Below are 20,720 nucleotides of genomic sequence, written 5' to 3'. Positions count from 1 at the left end.
GTCGACGCCTCTCTTTAATTCTCGCTAAGAGATGATTTTTCATTATGTCCAAAACACCAAATTCATCATAACCTCTTTCCAACTTCGTTGTCGGAGGTAAGAAACGAAGATTAATTAAAAAAAAAAAAAAAACGTACTGTTAGGTGAAAAAAAAAAAAACTTCCAAGGTCGATTGTGAATAATTCTGCTCTGAAAATATGTTCTAATAAAGTCAGTAAAAATAATATCATCGCTGGAGACATTCAGGACATAAACAAACAACCTTCAGTTATACCAACAGTTTTACCATCTATGAACAATCGTTAAACCAATTACCCTCTCTCTCTCTCTCTCTCTCTCTCTCTCTCTCTCTCTCTCTCTCTCTCTCTCTCTCTCTCTCTCTCTCGGTAAAATCATATTATTATTATTATTATTATTATTATTATTATTATTACAAGTTAAGCTATAACCCTAAATGGTAAAGCAAGATGATATAAGCCAAAAGACTCCTACAGGAAAAAATAACCCACTGAGGAAAGGATACAAGGACAAAAAAAACTACAAGAGTAGTAATTAAAGATTAAAACAAAATATACAAAGAACAGTAACAGCATTAAATTAGATCTTTCATATTAAACTATAAAAACTAGAGAGAGAGAGAGAGAGAGAGAGAGAGAGAGAGAGAGAGAGAGAGAGAGAGAGAGAGAGAGAGACCAAAGTTTCTATGCCTCGCACCGCCAAGGACATGCCTCCCTAAAAGGCTGTAAGGTCGAAGGAAAGTCACTGACGTCTTATGGGCGCCATTAATGTCAGGCGGGTGAAGACATCCGCCAAGGAACTACTTGGGTCATAGATGTGGAATGTTCACTGTCTCATTACGTATTAAATATGGTTTTATTAGTCAATGCTAAAGACACATTTTGTCAAAAAGTTCTAAATTCTTCAGAATAATTATATAAATACCTCCGCTAACGAAGTTGAAAGGTGGTTATGTTTAACCCCTTATTTGCGTGTTTGTGTGATTTTTTTTTTTTTTTTTTTGTGAACAGAATCCTAACCTCAATTTTAATCTTAAAATGATGAGACTTGCGGGGATTAACTGTTTTGTAAAAAGCTAGAGTGTCCCTCTAGTTTTAAATTTTCTTCAGTGTTTTATTTATCTAATGTCTACTGATGAGGTTCCTTGCATTTCCCTCAGAAAACTTCCCTTTCTATCTAATTTATCTTCCTCATATTTTGTTAAATTTCTTATAGTTTATATAGGAGATATTTATCATAATATTATTCTTAAAATATCTATTTTTTCCTTGTTTCCTTTCCTCACTGGGCTATTTTCCCTGTTGGAGCCCCTGGGCTTATACATTCTGCTTTTCCAACTATTATTATTATTATTATCAATTAGCAATTAATAATAATAATAATAATAATAATAATAATAATAATAATAATAATAATAATAATAATGAGAGAAAGCACTCCATCTATACTTGATATTTTCTCCAGTTATTGCAAAAGTGAGGCATCACACCATACTCATTGTCATTAGAAGAAAACTGCAATTTAGTGTTTTCTGCTGCTTCATGTATCATCGTTTAAAAGTTACTCATAAATGGCAGATGGAAGGGACAGTGATAATACCCTGGGAGGGCAATGTCATAAAGACTGACCATATATTATTATTATTATTATTATTATTATTATTATTATTATTATTATTACTATTAATTGCTAAGCTACAAACCTAGTTGGAAAAGCAAGATGCACTAACCCCTAGGGCTCCAACAGAGAAAATAGCCCTGAGAGGAAAGGAAACAAGGAAAAATAAAATATTGCGTCAATAGGCTTAGGAGGAGATGATGAAGATGAACATTAAAATAAATACCTCTTATATAAACTATGAAAACTTTAAGAAAACCATAGGAGAGAAATAAGATAGCGTAACCTCAAGCAAGAGAACTCTAACCTAAGACAGTGGAAGACCATGGTACAGAGGCTATGGCACTAACCATATGATCAGCGCCCAAGCCTCCTCTCCATTAAGCTAGGACCGGGGAGGACCTCAATGGCTGCTGATGACTCAGCGGGTAGACCTATAGGGTCTCCTAAATCCCATCATCCTTAACTCACAAGGATGGTGAGATTGCAGACGCTACACGAAACTATCTAGTTTGAACGGGACTCGATCTCCCGTCCAGCAGAGCATCAGTCAGGGACGTTTCCAATAAGAGTACCACAGGAGTTAGAAAACTATCAGATAATATCCAAGAAAGTAGACAGAGGTGGTATGGTCATGTCATGAGAAGAGATGAACAGTATATTGGGAGGAGGGTGATGGAAATGGAGGTACAGACAACGAGAAGGAGAGGGAGACCAAAGCGAAGGTGGATGGACTATATCAAGTATGACCTTCGATCAAAGGGATTAACCGGTGATGAAGTGTAGGACAGAGGTAGACGGAGAAAGCTGGTCAGAAACATCGACCCCACATAAAAGTGGGAAAAGATGCAGACAAAGTAGAAGATTGCCTTTTATTGATTGCAATAATTTTCTTTCGCATTTATTATATGAAGCTCTGCATATCTTACGCATTATATTAGTTGTTATTACCATAGCGTAAGGGTTCCCAGCTTTTTTTTTATTTTTCGGTACCCCTTTGGTATTTTTATAGATTCATGTGTCCTCAAAAGATTGAGAATAAAAAAAGGGAAATAATGTAGTTGATATTGTGATATAATTTTATCATTCAATCTCATTGCAGATTACCTTATATATTGCGCAGTACTGGATCTTCTCTCCGATCCAATATACCCTCCTGAAGAGTAAAAATGTTCTGCTGGTCCAGTGGTACATGTACCTTAGGTTGGGAACCCATAAAATATTGATATAATCATTATTGTTTTATGTTTTGTAATATCTTTGTGGGTGTTTACAATGAGTAGATCTTTTTAAGTGTTCTTCGATTTCTATTTGCATATTCGTTTATCACATTAAGTTTTTTTTCTTTTTTTCAGGATCAGCAGAATTACCTCTGAAAAAATGCAGCTACATTTAAAGACGATATTTTTTGTAATCTGCCTAGGAAATATTGCTAGGTGTCACGGTAATAATGTCTCAAGTCCTGAGTCAGATTCAAATGGAGTGGTATCAGAAGAACCAGGTTTGGGCAGTGTCTTGAATGATAAAGTACCAGTGTTGGCAGTGACTTGAATGATAAAAGTACCAGTTCTGGCAGTGTCTCGAATGATACAGTGGAAGTTAATGAGGTCAATAATGACACTAAGATGTGCTCTGAGGAACCAATTGATAACTCCATCTATATCCTGAGGTGCCCGGACGTTTTGGCATTCGACAAACATTTCATTCAGGTGTGTTTTTTATTTCTTTACAGATGCAAATGTTTGTAGTAATTTTAGATTCATTACATTGTCTCCAAGTTGCATTAATTCTCTTGTGTCATAAATATTCCTATAGAGTTTAAAGTATATATTTTATACATAAGTTAGGAAGTATAGTTTGTTTCTGTTCATTTATTTTTTATCTGACTAAATGCCTTATTTTTTCAGGGTGACAATAATAGTTTTGAAATTGAAATAGAGTCCGTTGGAGGTGTCTTTAATTTTCCACAACATCTTGGACAGATTCATCTGGAGTCTCTTAGAATAAGTGAAGCAAAATTAACCTTCTTCAATAGTTCGTCTGAAACCCAGGTATGAATATTGATGTATAAGTCTTCATTGCTTCTATAAATTTAAATTATATAAATTTGATGCTAAATGAGCATAGGTAACGGATGTCTTGAAAGAACTTACTAAAAATTTCAAGCCCATTTTTATAAATATTGCTATATCTTTAGACCCTCCGCTACTTTTCGGGAATCTAATGACGTACCAGAATTTATTGATTAGGGCAATTTACTCTTGAACATTTTCAAGTTCCTCAGTATTCCTTGTCGTCAATAACCTTCGATGTCAGGATGCCAGAGAACTTCAAATCATTCCTTCAGTATTCCTTGTAGATATGCGAACACTTTATCCTTGGCTTAGCTAAAGCGTCAGGAAAGCAGTCCCGTCCAATCGGTTTTTTTCCTTCTGTCTAAGTCTGTGAATGGAAGTGTACTACAATATAACCTTTTTGGCTTTACATATCTAAATTCAATTTATGATATGTGTGCTAAACCTACTGTAATATACTTTAATGTGTATAGGGACACATAGATATATAAACAGATGTAGTCCTTTTGTTTTTATTGTTGTAGATTGTCTGTCCCTTGTGGCCAAGTATGGGCTCTTGCAATAATGCAGTTCGTAGGTGACAAGTTTGTTCTGGTTTGTAGCTGATTAAGGATAAAACAAATTTAATTTAGTATCGTTAGTTGTGCTTTTGTGTAAAATTATTTTCATTTATTGAAATATCCTCTTTAGAATAGGTGTATTATTTCCTTTTAGAGGAAATTATTGTCAGAAAGAGATAAAAGTAACTTTTTGGTTTTACAAACTATGTATTTTAAAACATTTTCTAAAATCTAACAGAAGCAATGGTTGAATAGCATAGTCTTCATGCTTCAATATTATCTACCAAGTTGCTATTTTTTTCTAATTTTACAGTTTCTGAAGTCTTTAAAGAAGATGGATCTAAGCGGTAATCCTGACTTTGATGCTCAGTCTCTTGTTAACCTAGGAAAACTAGAGTCCCTCACCTATCTTTCCATGAGAGGCAGTGCCCTTAAAACTCTTGGTAAGTAACGTGAATTTTTGTAGTATAGGTTTGAAAATGTATGATCATGACAAAGTTTTCATATTGCTTTCTGAACTAAAGATGCACACACTCAGTCTTACTAAGGTTTTAAATCATATGAGTAAATAGTATTTCTATCTTTTTTTAATAGAAATATTCTTTGATAAAGTATATTTCCCTGTAAAAAGGCAGATGGGATACAATGAAATTTGATTAGGTTGTCTATGCTGGTGGGCTGTAGGTCATTAGTTTTATTCCCGACTGTAGAGCTCATGCCAATGAAAGCTAATAGACTTCATATTTTGGGTAATTCATATTTCTTCTGATCAGATACTGCTAACAATTTCGTTAACTACCTTTTGAAATTCATGTTGGAACTGATTCCCAAACAGAATAACCCTTCAAAACAATGTTCTTAATATTTAAATTAATCACAGTTCCATATCAATGTTCCTTTCAAGTATTTTACGACAGAATAATCAGACTTGCAATAAAATATGTCTATCTATATTAAATTTTGACCCATGTGGGCAAAAAAAAAAAAAAATGCTTCTTATGCATAAGAAAAACTATTCGTCAAATAAAATGTATAATAAATACGAATTTTGTAGTTATTGTACTTTGTTTCTGAATAAACTGTATTAGGTGGGTTTATATTTTTTCAATGTGACCCAGATAATTTTTCTGATCATGATCCTAATAGAATAGGTGTGAAAACAGAAACCTAAAAAAAAAAAATAAAAAGCTTTTTTCTAATCCTTATTCCAGACCCCTGTTGTCTTTCCCATTAGTACTACTGTACAGGGGTGAGGTTATTGGTCCTGAGGAAAGAGCCTCAACTCTATGGTAATTGGCCCCACCCCTCTCATTGTGGTCAGGATCCTAGCTTCTTTGTTGAATGCTGTTGTTGCAACATGGGGGAAATATAAGTCTTACCTTTACCCACCTACCTTGGCTGCCTGTCCCCTCGTCCAAGGCTTTTGGGCGGGATTTTGGGAGCCTTACTCATTTTTTTTTTTTGTTGGCAAATCTCTTGAGAGATAACCATAGGCCTGACCTGAGTAGGAATTGCAAGACTCAGGAGCGGGGCACTCCGCTCATCCCCACACTGCCAGTAAGTACTGAGATCCCCTCGGTTGCTAACTATAACCTCCTCTTTCTCAAATTAAAGGTTGTCTCCACTGCCTTTCCTTGAAGACATTGTACTAAATGATGCATCTTGTGTTTAGTTATTGTTTGAATACTAGGACATGTTCTTTGGGTTCAAGCTATCTAATGTGGTTTTGCATAGCCATCACAAGATCTGCCAATAATTGGTTATTGTGAAATAAATATTCACAGTGTTGAGTATTCACTAGCTGCCTAGTGTGTATACGAGTATTTTCTTTCTTAACCCCTTTGGCTGGGTTGGCGCTTTTGGTTGGAAAGCTATCGCACTCTTTGTATATATGGATTGCAAAACTGAGAGCGAGTCTCCAACCCGAATTTTAGGAATATAGTTCTATTTCATGTTGCTTTTTTTTTTTTTTTGCATCAGGCAAAGAGTATTTCTGTAGTAGTGGTCGACATATATCATTACAGTCTCTTTATCATTCAGATTGCTGCCTTTCACTTCCATTATGGATGCTTGTTCGTTCGATCGTTTTAGAACGTCTTGCCTATAGCAAGACACAGGCTCTTTCTTGTACGAGAGATACGGACGCTTATTGCAGCAATCACAGAATTTGTATAGTCTTCCCTCATTTGTGCCACCCATGAATGTCTACTTCTAAGAAGACCTCGGTTGACTGAAATATCTCACTGTAGTGATGGTTGTCAAACGACCTTACCATCAACTGTAACTCGGTCAGTTACTGGACAACAACATTTTTCATTACCACTGTCATGTGTGCATATGTGCCTCTTCCTGTGTGTCTGATCATCACTCAAGCGTGTTGGTATAGCTGCAGCAGCAACTTCTCCCTGTTGTTTCACGTGGTTAATCATACCTCGACCACACATGTTGATCTATCAGGTCTGTCTTCTGAGGCTTAGGCACATAATGCTTGAATATTTTAATAATTTGATGTAACATTCTCTTCAACCATGTCGTCTGAGCTTACAACTTCTGCTTTAGCTCAGATTTGCTTTGACAATTCACACTTTAAAGTTGCTGAATTTAACATATCTCGATTCTTATTTCCCAGCACTATTCAGACCTCACATCCGACACCAGTTGACCTAATCGCATGGTCAAATACAGACAGATATTGCATTTTCTACCATGGTCAGAATATTTTCATATCTGGGGTTTCAACTCTGAAACATTATCTTTCAGTACTGTTCTATATTCACTAAAACATGTACAAAAGATTTCAGAACTGGCATACGTCACAGATATGATGTGCAGAGGACATTATTTTTTCTTAGACGAATTTCATTCTTAGGAATTCTGTTGGATTATGCCTCAAAATATACATATTAAGGATTTCCGATATAGCACTTGATTATATGTGAAAGCATATCCTATATGCTTGAAACAAAGAAATATGGCTTTGGAATAAATTTCTGAGACTGGACTTCTTTAATAAATCAAATATGGTATTCACTCCACCGAAGTGTCTTCTTGTTTGTGTTTTCTTTTACAAATGTTTGTCCCATTTTTTCTATCGCTGAATTAAGTGCTTAGTTTAGTTGATGGTAGCTTCCTGGACTATTTTATTCCAGCTAAAGACATATATAATTCGGAAGTAGATATGAACTGTAAAGAAAATATAAACAAATCTCAGCACAAAATTACATATTCTAAGATAAAACTTGCAAACCAAAGCACCTTCAGGACTAATCTCATCAGATAAAAATGATTATAATTTATTAATAAAAATATCGATAAGGTATCTTGAAGGAGGAACCACCTGACTACTTCGCCACATTTGTTTAGCTTGACCATTCAAAAAAATTAAGAAGAGTAATGAAGATAACTGGAGGCTATAGTTCAAAGCCTATGTGATGAGACATTTAGCAATGGAATAGTTTCATCATTTCCTCCAATGCCGTCAGGTGTAGGCAAAGGAGTATCGCAATGTATGAGCATTTCTGAATGACAGTATATCTGTTTGTGGAACAATACCAATATGTGGGTGCGTCCTTTTATTTGACTTGTCTTCACCCTTATAAGAGTTTACATAATATTATTGCATTATCAAGGGATGTAGTCAGGATTTGTGGAGTTCTTAAAATGAATTACTACTAAATGTTCTTTTAAAACTGTACTTACTCTATATTCCAAAGCACTGTAGAGAGAAATCTTCTGAAAGAGACATTTAGACTACTGTTTGCTACATAAATTCAGGTATCACTCCACAAGATGAAACTCTCTCTCTCTCTCTCTCTCTCTCTCTCTCTCTCTCTCTCTCTCTCTCTCTCTCTCTCTCTCTCTCTAATAGTAATTGTTTTATTTTTCTCAGATTCCAAACTACCAGACCTACTGCAACACTTCCCAAAATTGGAGCATTTGGATCTCTCCTATTGCGAAATAGGGAGCGATGTGTTAGAAACTATTTTCACATACAATACATCTTATACGGTAAACTATTTTTTCTTTTTTATTGCCATTATTAAAAGAGAACCGTTTTAATTTTTTAAAACTCTTTTTGTGTAGAAAATAGTTTCTCCCTCCTTATCTATACGGATGAGAGAATAAAGTAATGAAGTCTTCATAGTTCATGAGTAATCATATTTCACATATTCTGTTATTTTCATTTATTTTAGATAAGAAAATCAGTTTATATATATATCATCTAACTTTTTATCTATTTATATATCTTTATCTATTTTTGAAATTATATCTGAGTTGACTTTTCTTCTTTAGCTGTTTTTTTTTTTTTTTTTTTTTTTTGGTATAAGATTAAGATATTAATTTTAGTATAAGGGGTTAGAAAAGTCTCTTCAAAATTTGGTAATCACTTTTTTTCAAATGCTATGTATCTATAATTATTTTACAGTAATAACTTATTTCTAATTGATGGTTAATGAGGTTTCAAAGGTAAAATAGGAGCAAGAGAAACAAGTGAGATTTTTACCAATAGAATTAATATTTGTCTTAAGGTTTGTATCTATCCACCTGGTTTGAAATAATGTTTAGGACAAACTTTTGATACTAATTACAGCAAAAACTAATCACATAGTAATTGTAGGACTGATATATTCTATTCCCACCAAGAGAGAGACTATATTGACTGTATCATATTCTTTCCCACCGTTATCTCTACATTAAGGGGTCGGTTGCCTGATGTGCCCTCTCCAATGCCTTCTATCAAAGGCATCCTCTTCCACAAATCTCTTCTATCCATATCATCCTTCACCATATATCGCCATCTAACTCTCTGCCTCCCTCTCTTTCCATCCTCCAAGCCCTCCTCACTTCCTCCCCACTTCCTCCCCACTTCTTCCCCACTTCTTCCCCGCTTCTTCCCCACTTCCTCCCCACTTCTTCCCCGCTTCTTCCCCACTTCCTCCCCACCATCCATGCTCAACTATATATTGACTATATATGCAAGTTCAATTACTCTTTTTACATCTCAAGCAAGTCTTGAAATTTAAGCTATCAATAATTGGTAAACAAGACTGACAGTTTCTATCTAATATTGAAGACACTGTAGAATTTCTAAAGTAAGATTGAGTTGTATGTCTAATATTTCTAACTTTATTATATCTTAATCTTCTACTTGAGTGATATGAAAATCATTTTGATGGAAAAGTAGTTGTAATTATCTTATATTTTCAACGTTTAAGTGACGACCAAAAAAAAGGGCAAATTGCTATATAGGAAGTTGTTGTTTGTAATTACATCGTATTTCTACTTAATTTTCCTCCCCCCCCCCTAATTCCTCTTCTTCACTTCGGTAAATTATTTATTGTTCTCATGAAATGCTTCCAGCAATTTCAATGACTTAACTGAATGTGACAGTTATTTCATTTTAAAGAATCTCATGTCATTTTCCCCAAAAGCATTGCCAGATTTTTTTTTTATTTTTTTTTATATTCATTTATTTCTTTTTAAACTGAAATAATGAAATGATCAATCTACATACCAGGGAGAATTATATTTTTTCATGTATAGCCTACTAGTCGGTATACATTAAGATCTTTGGGAGCCTTTGTAGTTCGTTGAGTGTAAAATATCAAAAGTTATAATTGAAAAACCACACAATAAAAGGGAAACAAGCTTAAGAACACCACCTAACCTAAAGTTCCCCACCTAACCTAACCTATGAGCCGTATTCTTACCTACTTACCAAACGGGTGGGAAGGATGGCTATGCCCCTGGCGATCCCTCCTAGAACTGCCATATCCTTAGCTTACCCTAAGACTAAGTCTCAACCCTATGTTTCCTTCCCATTCAGCTTCACTCTGGCAAGACAACACTAAATCGTATTTCTTTAATAGTAAAGCTAGCTTCATGTCATCACATTTCAGACCAAGATAGACTGCAATTTCCCTATAAATAAAACTGATTTGACAGGTAATAAGAAAGTTTACGCCTGTCCCACTAAACTGCATTCACCCCGATCTTTTTTTATTCCATTATCTTACTTATTTACTGTATACTCTATTGCAGGTTCTACGTTCTTTGAAAACGTTAGATCTCAGCGGTAACCCTGACTTTAATGCACAGGATCTTCTTAACCTTGGAAAGCTCGAGTGCCTTACCTCTCTATCTATGAAAGGATCTGCTAATAAAACACTAGGTAAGTAACATCCAATTAACTTTGTTTGTAAAAGTATGTACCAAATGATTCTGCTTTCATCCAATTCTTTTTCAAAAGTTCTTGACTCCCTTAGATATTCCATCCAAATATGCAAATACAAGAGAAACTTGAACTGTTATTTATATTAATATACACCCTCGACCAAAAATAATTTCTTATTCCAAATGCAAAATATATCTTAAGATTCCTATGCTGGTAAATTATATTATTATTATTATTATTATTATTATTATTATTATTATTATTATTATTATTATTATTATTATTATCAGCTAAGCTACAACCCTAGTTGGAAAAGCAGAATGCTATAAGCCCAGGGGCTCCAACAGGGAAAAGTAGCCCAGTGAGGAAAGGAAACAAGGAAAAATAAAATATTTTAAGAACACACCATCAAAATAAATATAAATAAATATAAATAAACTATAAAAACTTTAACAAAACGAGAGGAAGAGAAATAAGACAGAATAGTGTGCCCGAGTGTACCCTCAAGCAAGAGAACACTGATTGATTACCAGTGCTTAATACAGTACCAGTATAATGTTAGATATTTGTGTCATTGTTTTCATTTCCCTCTTAGAACGTTTTCCTGATGGTAACTACAAATAGCATTACTGTATTCAGTCTTAGCTTTAGGAAATTATTTTTTTTTTCTTTGGGATGCAACAAGCTCAAGTTTGATTTCGTATTATAGTGTCTGCAACCTCACCATCCTTGTGAGCTAGTGATGGTGGTTATGGTGTAGCCTATAGACCTACCTGCTGAGTTATCAGCACCCATTGCCTGGCCCTCCCTGGTCTTCCACTTTCTTGGGGCATTCTATTCAATCTTATTTCTCTTTCTCTTGTTTTGTTAAAGTTTTTATCGTTTATATAGGAGATATTTATTTTGATGTTGTTACTGGCCTTGTTTCCTTGCCTGTTGGAGCCTCTGGGCTTATAGCATTCTGCTTTTCCCACTAGGGCTGTAGCTGAGCAATTAATAATAATAATAATAATAATAATAATAATAATAATAATAATAATAATAATAACAACAACAACGTTTCTCAGTAATTTGGATGTAAGGTGAGATCTTAAGTCATGTATGAATACTTACCTCTGTTAAGTAGAACAAAGTTTTTCCCTGTAGTTTGAGATCTTGATACTTTAGTGATTCTGTCGTACTTGTTAATCTCTAAATGTGTTTATGCAACACTGCATTATTATTATTATTATCATTATTATTATTATTATTACTAATATTATTATTATTATTATTATTATTATTATTTGCTAAGCTACAACCCTACTTGGAAAAGCAAGATGCTATAAGCCCAGGGCCCCAAAAAGGGAAAATAGCCCAGTGAGGAAAGGAAACAAGGAAAAATAAAATATTTTAAGAACAGTAACAACATTAAAATTAATATTTCCTATATAAACTATGCAAACTTTAACAAAACAAGAGGAAGAGAAATTAAATAGAGTAGTGTGCCCGAGTGTACCCGCAAGCAAGAGAACTCTAACCCAAGACAGTGGAAGACCATTGTACAGAGGCTATGGTACTACCCAAGACTAGATTATTCTTTGTGGTTTATGTTTAATAGCAACCATCACTTGATAGTTTGCCCCATTTCAGTTTCATCCCTTATTTTTCTTTAGTGTTACGCTCATGTTTGTTGTCATATATCAATAACTCTTTAAAGTGAAATTCATCAACTTGTAGTTTTTCCATCGAGTTCTTTCTAAAGTAATATGCTTAACTTATGCATTAGAATTCATTTTACATAAGATATGAAAACCATTATTATTATTATTATAATTATTATTATTATTATTATTATTATTATTATTATTATTATTATTATTATTATTATTATTATTATTATTATTATTATTATGAACTTGATTACATATCAAAATATATGATTCAATAATCTCCTGGCTAGCCACTTGAATTGAAGGAAGAACAGTAATGATGGTTTCTTAAATTATGGTCAAAGATAAAGGTAAAGAAAAGTAAAAGGCCACATCTTGATAACCCACTAGGCATCCTTGGTCCTTCCAGTAAGACTGCCAAAGACATTGCTTACAAATAAAGGGAAGAGAAAACCTAAAAAAAAAAAAAAAAAAAAAAAAATGTAATTGTGTGCACCATTAAGCAAGAGAACTCGATTCCAAGGCATTTGAAGACTATGGCACAGAAACTATTGCACTATCCAAGATTTTAGAATATTCGTTTGATGTTGGAATGTCCATCACCTAGAGAAGTGGCTATAATGTATCTCTTTTACTGTTACCAGGGTAGGACAATAGCCATGGTTAGCCACTTGATTAGAATGTAAGGCACAGTATGCTTGATGATATCATTTGTCTTTAAGGGTGGAAAAAGACTGCTCAGTTGTGTGTCGGTCGACCCAGTGGTGCAATAGAGTTTGCTCCCCCTGGGTAAACTTCACTGAACTTACTCTTACTCCGGTGGTACTTAGGCCACATTTTGACTCATGACCGCTCGTGAATAGGATTCTCCACTCTTCTCTATCATGTGCCTGATGGAACCATTCATTAGGGTTTCCCTCAGAGATTCTTACATCCTCCTCCAAGCATCTTCTCCTATCTTTTCCTGGCCGTCCTACAAGTCTTCATCCAGCAACTTCAGCTAAAAATATCTTCCTTGGAGCTCTATTCTCACCCATAGTATATTTTTACTGAAAATATACTAAATTTTTTATAACTTATATTCAAAGTTTTATTTTTCAACACTGGTCATGTTGCCAGATTTAGAACTAGTTGACATAAGGTCTATAGAAATGTCAGTTCCTTTTGGAATGTCAGTTCCATTGGCATCTTCATGGGTATTTTCTGGTCCATGTATATAACTTGTTGTGTCTCCTTTTAACTTGTTTGTTTCTTTTGACTTTGAACATTCATATCTGCTTCAAGATAATTAGGTGGACTTTACATAATTGGATGAATTATTTAAGGTTTTTGGTAGTTAACTTTTTTTGCAATCATAAACAGAATTGGTAGATTTCCTCTATCACGAGGAAACAATAAATGTGTAATACATACATACAAATATCCAATGGTGGCCTATTGGAAACTTCCCTGCAATGCGATATGCCGGACTGGGGTTCAAGTCCAGTTCAAACTCGATAGTTTCTTGGAATTTCTGCAACCTCACGATCCCTGTGAGCTAAAGATGCGGGTTTGGAGGGAGCCTATAAGTCTACCTATCAAGTAGCAGCCATTGCCTGACTTTTCTGATCTTATCTCGGCCTCTGCCATTAATGAGTGTCCTTTAAACCAGATCAACAAATATTTCCCTTGATCGATTTGTATACCAAACTCTTGAACCCATCGAATATTGAATGTATCGTCGTATAAAAAAATTCATTGAAAACAGGATACACAGAAGTTGTACGAATGAACTTGGTATTTAATGACTGGAATCCATAAAGAATTCTATTTCAAAGGACCAATATTTTCATGAAATGCATATTGATTTTTGTCCTCTCTTTTTCCACATGCCCAGTAAATTCATTTTTATCTGTATGGCAAGATTACCAATTGAAAGGGAAATTGTTTAGAAATAAACTGTAAAACAAAGATGCTGATGAAAAGCGTTTTTGAATTTATTTTACAAAGTTCTGTATAGAAAAATATTGTAATTTGATTAACAGCACTTCGTTTGGTCAGGCGTTTATAAGCTCAACAACTTTATTTTACAGGCAATGTTGCCAACAGTTTCTCTTTTGCTAAACACACAGTTACATGATACAATGTACAGCTGTCAGACTTCTTCTTAGCTTCCCATGAAGTGTGCAGATATTAATGAAACTAACTGTGCTATCCAAGAGTATTATTATTATTATTATTATTATTGATTGCTAAGGTACAATCCTAATTGGAAAAGCAGAATGCTATAAGCCCAGTGGCCCAAACAGGGAAAATAACCCAGTGAGGAAAGGAAACAAAGAAAATCAAATATTTTAAGACAGTAAAAACATTAAAATAAATAATTCCTATATAAACTATAAATACTTTAAAAAAAACAAAAATAAGATAAATTAGACAGAGCAGTGTGCCCGAGTGTACCCTCAAGCAAAAGAACTCTAACCCAAGATAGTGGAAGACCATGGTACAGAGGCTATGGCACTACCCAAGACTAGAGAACAATGGTTTGATTTTGGAGTGTCCTTCTCTCAGAAGAGGTGCTTATCATAGCTAAAGAGTCTCTTCTACCAATACCAAGAGGAAAGTAGCTACTGAGCAATTGCAGTGCAGCAGTTAACCCCTTGGGTGAAGAAGAATTGTTTAGTAATCTCTGCGTTGTCAGGTGTATGAGGACAGAGGAGAATCTTTAAAGAATAGGCCAGACTATTCGGTGTATGTGTAGGTAAAGGGAAAGAACCGCAACCAGAGAGAAGGATCCAATGTAGTAGGCTACTGTCTGGCCAGTAAAACTCTCTAGCTGTAGAATCTCAACGGTTTGATTTCGGAGTCACTCGCAGACAAGAACCGCTTACAAAATCTTGAGTGTCTTCTATTAGAATAGGGGACAGAGGAGAGGTAGTTTAGGAAGCTGCAAAGAATTTGAATATTAGAATACTTGTGGGGGTTGATAGTTTGAGGATATAACGAGGGAAACTAAAATGAATAAATAAGGAGAGACACCACTTTTAGATAAGGTTCAACATAGAAGTATGTTGGTGGTAATGTGATTATTATTATTATTATTATTATTATTATTATTATTATTATTATTATTATTATTATTATCATTATTATTATTATTATTAAATGCTAAGCTACAACCCTAGTTGGAAAAACAGGATACTATAAGCCCAGGGGCTCCAACATTAGTGACAAATGAACATCTGTTCAGTTCATCCGATGAGGGAATGTTTTCAATTTGGTGGTTGAAATCAATCATTTAATTTAAATGAGAAAGGCCATAAGGTTGGTCAATACAAAAATAAGAGCATGACATTATTATGAAGGTATTCTGTTTTCCTTGTTAATTGGTTAATTGCATACACTTATTAGTTAATTTATTATGTTTAATTTACATTATATGTATATATATATATATATATATATATATATATATATATATATATATATATATATATATATATATATATATATATATATATATATATATATATATATATATAGTAATGGTGTGAATGATACATTCAAGATGATTATGATCCTAACATCAGTCTTTAATCTTCGTATTGGAAAAATAATTGACCTAATAATTTCTCTTCTTCACACACTTGTTACCTATGTCATTATTACTGTAGGTTATCTTTTAGAATATGATTCTTATTCCTAAGATCCATCCTTTTTCAAATTGTATAATTGGATCGTCATATACCTCTCCAATAATCACAACCATGAGATTTAACAATTTCAGGTTGCACTTGTGACACTCTCTCTCTCTCTCTCTCTCTCTCTCTCTCTCTCTCTCTCTCTCTCTCTCTCTCTCTCTCTCACAGTAAATTTAATTTTCATTCTCAGATAAACATCTGCCATATCTAATGAAAAATTTGCCAAACCTGGAGTATTTGAACGTGTCCTCTACTGGAATAACTTATCTCGATGATCCAGATATTTTCGATTCCAATAAGGTAATATTAGTGTTTGTTTTTGTTTATTTTATATGTTGGTGAGCATAAATGAGATAACTCATTTAAAAAAAAAATAGTAAAAGGAGTTTATGCCTTAATATATTTATCATATTAATACTAAGAAAAGAATGCTATTTTAGCCTCGTCTAACCTGTTGCCCTTTTGTTAAATATAAAACCTTTTTGTTGAAGATTTATGTTTCCCACATTAGTAATTTCATTGACTGTACAGACCTCATTCACCTTCAGATTATTTTCACCCTCACTCCAACACTTCCTTCTACTACTACTCTGCTCATTGGTAGTTGGGCCACTCACTGACCCATGACCGCTCTCGAAAGACGTCTCCAGCTCTCTTTATCTTGAGCTAAATCCATTCGTTATCCATTTCAATTCCCTCCCTGTCGACATCTTCCATGCGGCATCTATTCCAACTTCCTAGGTCTTCCCAAAGGTCTCCGTCTCATGACTTGAGCAGTTAGCATATGTTTGTTTATACGTGTGTCCTGCTTCCTCAAATTACACGAATCTATAGTCTTTAGGTCTTTTCCTCCAGCCCATCAAACATTTTTTGTTATAAATTAGTTCCCTAATATTTCCACATCACCCAACAATCACAAAACATTTTTATCCATCCTTTCACATGTGTTATAGGATTAAAGGCCACTCATGAATAGGAGAGGCAAGGGACAGTGACATTGCCCTAGCAAGCAGGACAATGTCCTACAGACTGACCATATATACATATGATCAGTACCCAAGCCCCTCTCCACCCAAGCTAGGACCAAGGATTGCCAGGTAATAGCTGCTGATAACTCAGCAGATATAGCTATAGGCTCCTCCAAATACCCAATCCTTAGCTCTCAAAGATGGGGAGGTTGCAGCAACCAAAGGAAATTTGAGCGGGACTCAAACCGCAGTCTACCGATCACCAGTCAGGGACGTTACTACATCGGCTACCCTAACCCTTTACCTTTACCTTTTTCATTTCCCAACTCTCTCCCATCCAATGCAAACAGTTCTGCTTTCTGGAGTTCGAGACCCGCTCAAGCTCGATAGTTTCTTGTGTCAGCAACTCCACCATCCTTGTGAGATATGGATGGAGTGTTGGGATGTTGCCTATAGGTCCATTTGCTGAGTCTTCAGTAGCCATTGCATGGCCCTCCCTGGTCTTAACTTGGGTGGTGATGGGGGTTGGGCTCTGATCATATGTATATATGGTCAGTCTCGAGAGATTTGTCCAACTAAAGTATGTTACCAATCATAAATCCAATCCACACCCTCCAAGGGAACTGGATAAATTGATAGAACAGATTTTGAGCGAAGCGAGAAATCTATTTTTGGGTGATATAGCCATGTTGTCCTGATGGAAGGTTCCTTCAGTAGCTTCCTTAGGGTATATTTGACTACAGTGGATATTCACTGAGAATTAAACTAAAGGTTATCACAGAATTCTAACTTCTGGCGTGAGTACCCTAAAGGTTTCCCTCTAAGATATCGTATATCAGCAGGGGATGCATGCATTAACACGCCACATAGCTATCTGCACCCCATATAGCGTTAATGCTTCGCTGGGGAAAGGTGGCGGGATAACTGAGGAGCCGCTCCAAAGTTACCCTCCTTCGTTACTGCTACGGTACTCAAGATGTAAACAAACAGCCACCATTCTGTGTGACGTCACATCAGTCTTTATTCCTCGCTGAGTAGCTTTACCTAGCAGTGGTTTTTGCTGGTTAGCTTTTTTGATCAGTGTTCATCATTTGCCATGTCGCAGCATTCAGCCTCGCCTTCTTCTGGAAAGTTGAGTACCATGGTCAAGTATTGTTTAAATAAGCTCTGGCCGTAAAGTAACGATTATTTATCCTTAAATTTTGTGTTTTGTGGCAGAGCTGTGCCTTGACCGGAGGCGCCATTTTACGACGCCGCTGTTCGCCTCGCATGCTATAGTTAGTTAGCCAGAACAGCCCTCCACGTCTTATAACTAATTAATATCATTAGTTATTTAGTCTTCATTGCTAGGAATTATTTATATTATTGCTTTTAGTATTCATTTAGGCAACCAGTGCTTGCCTAACCCCTTGCTAGATCGCTAGCCTAGCCCCTAGACTTGATAGCCTAGCGCTCATGTTATTATAATGAAGATATAGGCTTTTTAAACATACAAGATACAGTGCTGCACATGTGCTTTCGCCTTCTAGGGACCATACAAGGGACCGTGTTTGGTCTGACGTACCACACTCCCCTAACCCAACGTAGGGGCCCTCGTATGCTTCCTAATATCCCCCTCACCTACGGGTAACTCCCTCTGGGTAGCCTCGTTATATCCTATCCCCCTGCCCGGGTTAGTTCTCGGGTAGGTTAGGCTAGGTAGTTCTTCCCTCTCCCTTATATGGAGGAATCTTGGCTAGAACCCCAGAGTATCCATCGCTCTTCTCAGCCCACCTTAAGGGAATGAACCCCCCTTAAGGTTGTGACTGAGACCACGGGGAAGGGCCCTGCCCTTCTCCTAGTTTGCACTTGGTTGGGACACTCCCTTCCTACCTGCAACCCAGTGACGTGTCTTTCCCAGTCCTCCCTAATCTAGGACAATGACTCTCCTGGTTTAGGTTAGGCCTTGGGGGGATTCAGTTTTATTATAGTTTAGGACAGTACACCAGTGCTGTACCTGATCTGAGCTATCCTTCCCTAGGTTGGGGAGCGTTCTCCCCTGACTAGGCAGGCTAGCACCGACAGACTCCCCCCACCCTCGAAAGACCCCACTCTATCCCTTTGTGTTGGCTTGCCTCCACATCCCTGTCCGCTGTCCTACAATTCCTCCGTTGGGAAGAGTTGCAGGGTTAGCTGTGCTCTTCTGCTTGGCTGGCCGCTCTGCTACACTTCCCCTTCATAGTTGTTCTCTGGGGTTGGTGCCGGTGGCCGTCCTGCCGGCGGAAGACTCCCCCTCTTTGAGTGCACTCTGTCCCTCCCTTGGGTTACTTAAGGCTCCCGGCCGTCTGCCGGCCCCCTGCCGCCGGATGATAGGCGTATCCCCACCTATCTTAAGAGCACTTCTTCCGGAAGGAAGACGGTGGGGTATCGGACATTACCCTTCCTTACCTTCCCTCCTTACCTTTCTCTCTCTCTTATCGTGGTGCCGTTCCGTTGCTGCCTCCGCTGCCGGCGCTAGCTGCCAACACCCCAAGTGACCTCTCCATTCATAAGATGCTAACACCCTAGGATTACCTGTGGCGACAGCCTGCCGACTGCCGGTGGCTGCCGCCCCCTTGCCGGCACTAATCGCCGACACCCCGGGTATCCGCCCCATACTTCTTTCCCTAGGATTACCTATGGCGACAGCCTGCCGTCTGCCGGAGGCTGCCGCCCCCTGCCGGCACTAACCACCGACTTCCTGGTTATCCTCCCCATACATCTTATGAGATCAACTAAGGCTCACCACGCCGACAGCCCACCGGCTGCCGGAGTCCGCCGCTCTGCCGGTGATCCGCCGCTCTGCCTGCGATCCGCCACCGTGCCGGCGATCCGCTGCCGTGCCGGAGATCGCCCCTTTGGTGTCTACCATCTCTGTCACTCAGTGTGTGCCCCTAGATGAATTCACCACGCCGGACCGGCCTCCAGCTTCCCGCCGGTCTGCCGGCGCCACCAAATGAGGCTCTAATGCACAAGCACCCCTTCTACGGCTGCCAGCCCCGTTCCGGCAGTCGAGCTGTTGCAGCCGGATAGCCTGGCCACTTCCCCCTTGGTATCTTATACCTACTGAAATAGTGGCTATGCTGTACAGTACAACATTTCCAGCATACTCTGTGCTTCTCAGTGCAGTCTCTTGCCGGGACCTACCTAACTAATGAGGGGGTTTTATCCTATTTTCCCCCTCTCCCTCCCTAGGTTCTGAATGACCTCAGACCCTTTCCATTCGGTGGACAATTCCTTAAAAAGGAGGCCTAAGCTTGGCTCATCCATAAGGATTTTCCCTGTTTTAGAACCTTCAGGTCCTAAGGAATTGACTACAGAAAAGGTCACGGTAACCGGCTGGACGGGATTCACAAGTATGTGCCTTCCTACTTCCTTTCTAGCTCTCCTATCCTGAGCCTATAATAATAAGCTAATCGCTCGAGAGAAACTGCGCAAATGGGTGCGCGGTTTCCAGAAGAACGCCACCAGGCCTTATTTTCCAAGTGAGCATATGAGGGCTATGCTTTTTCCCAAAGCATCTCAGGATTCTGTGGTTCCTCAGGACCATATTCCCACCATCCAACTGGTGGTTGAACCCGACATTGTGAAGACACTTCGAAAGTGTCTTATAGACGAGGTGGAGCATATGTCGGAAGTGTCGAATGATACCGAAAGGACCCTCATGGGTGAGGATCTAGATTACGGAGAAGATCAGGTGGAATACCCTGATTCGGAGATTGAGGTCGCCCCAATAACCCCGGTAACCCCTGTAGCGACCGAGGAACCTGTCCCCTCTATCTCCACCGCCTCGCAACCCTTGCCACCCACCACCGAAGAGGTCTTCCGGATGCTGGAGGCTCTAATGGACAAGAAACTTCGAGACACTCAGGAGCAGTTCAGGTCTACTCTCATAGGTTTCAAGCAACCGAAGAAGATATCGGTCAAGGACCTCCCCTACTGCTCGGAGCTTAACCC

General features: G+C 37.4%; 1 protein-coding gene across 2 annotated transcripts in view; it reads left to right on the top strand.

The window, feature by feature from the left end:
- The window catches only part of LOC137651106 (toll-like receptor 2), a 92,495-nt gene that overhangs the window by 7,536 nt on the left and 64,239 nt on the right, over positions 1-20,720 (top strand). Inside the window, exons 2-7 of one of the 2 annotated variants that reach the window (XM_068384244.1) lie at positions 2,991-3,344; positions 3,543-3,686; positions 4,584-4,713; positions 8,160-8,278; positions 10,313-10,442; positions 15,968-16,077. In XM_068384244.1, the coding sequence (XP_068240345.1) occupies positions 3,261-3,344; positions 3,543-3,686; positions 4,584-4,713; positions 8,160-8,278; positions 10,313-10,442; positions 15,968-16,077 (717 nt within the window). In that variant the 5' untranslated portion in view covers positions 2,991-3,260. The remainder of the gene's footprint in view (positions 1-2,990; positions 3,345-3,542; positions 3,687-4,583; positions 4,714-8,159; positions 8,279-10,312; positions 10,443-15,967; positions 16,078-20,720) is intronic. The other variant, XM_068384252.1, reaches the window with a different exon arrangement.

Source organism: Palaemon carinicauda, chromosome 1, assembly GCF_036898095.1.
Source record: "Palaemon carinicauda isolate YSFRI2023 chromosome 1, ASM3689809v2, whole genome shotgun sequence".
Taxonomy (NCBI): domain Eukaryota; kingdom Metazoa; phylum Arthropoda; class Malacostraca; order Decapoda; family Palaemonidae; genus Palaemon; species Palaemon carinicauda.
Note: the sequence above shows the minus strand (reverse complement) of the source record. Positions and strands in the feature narration are given on the sequence as shown.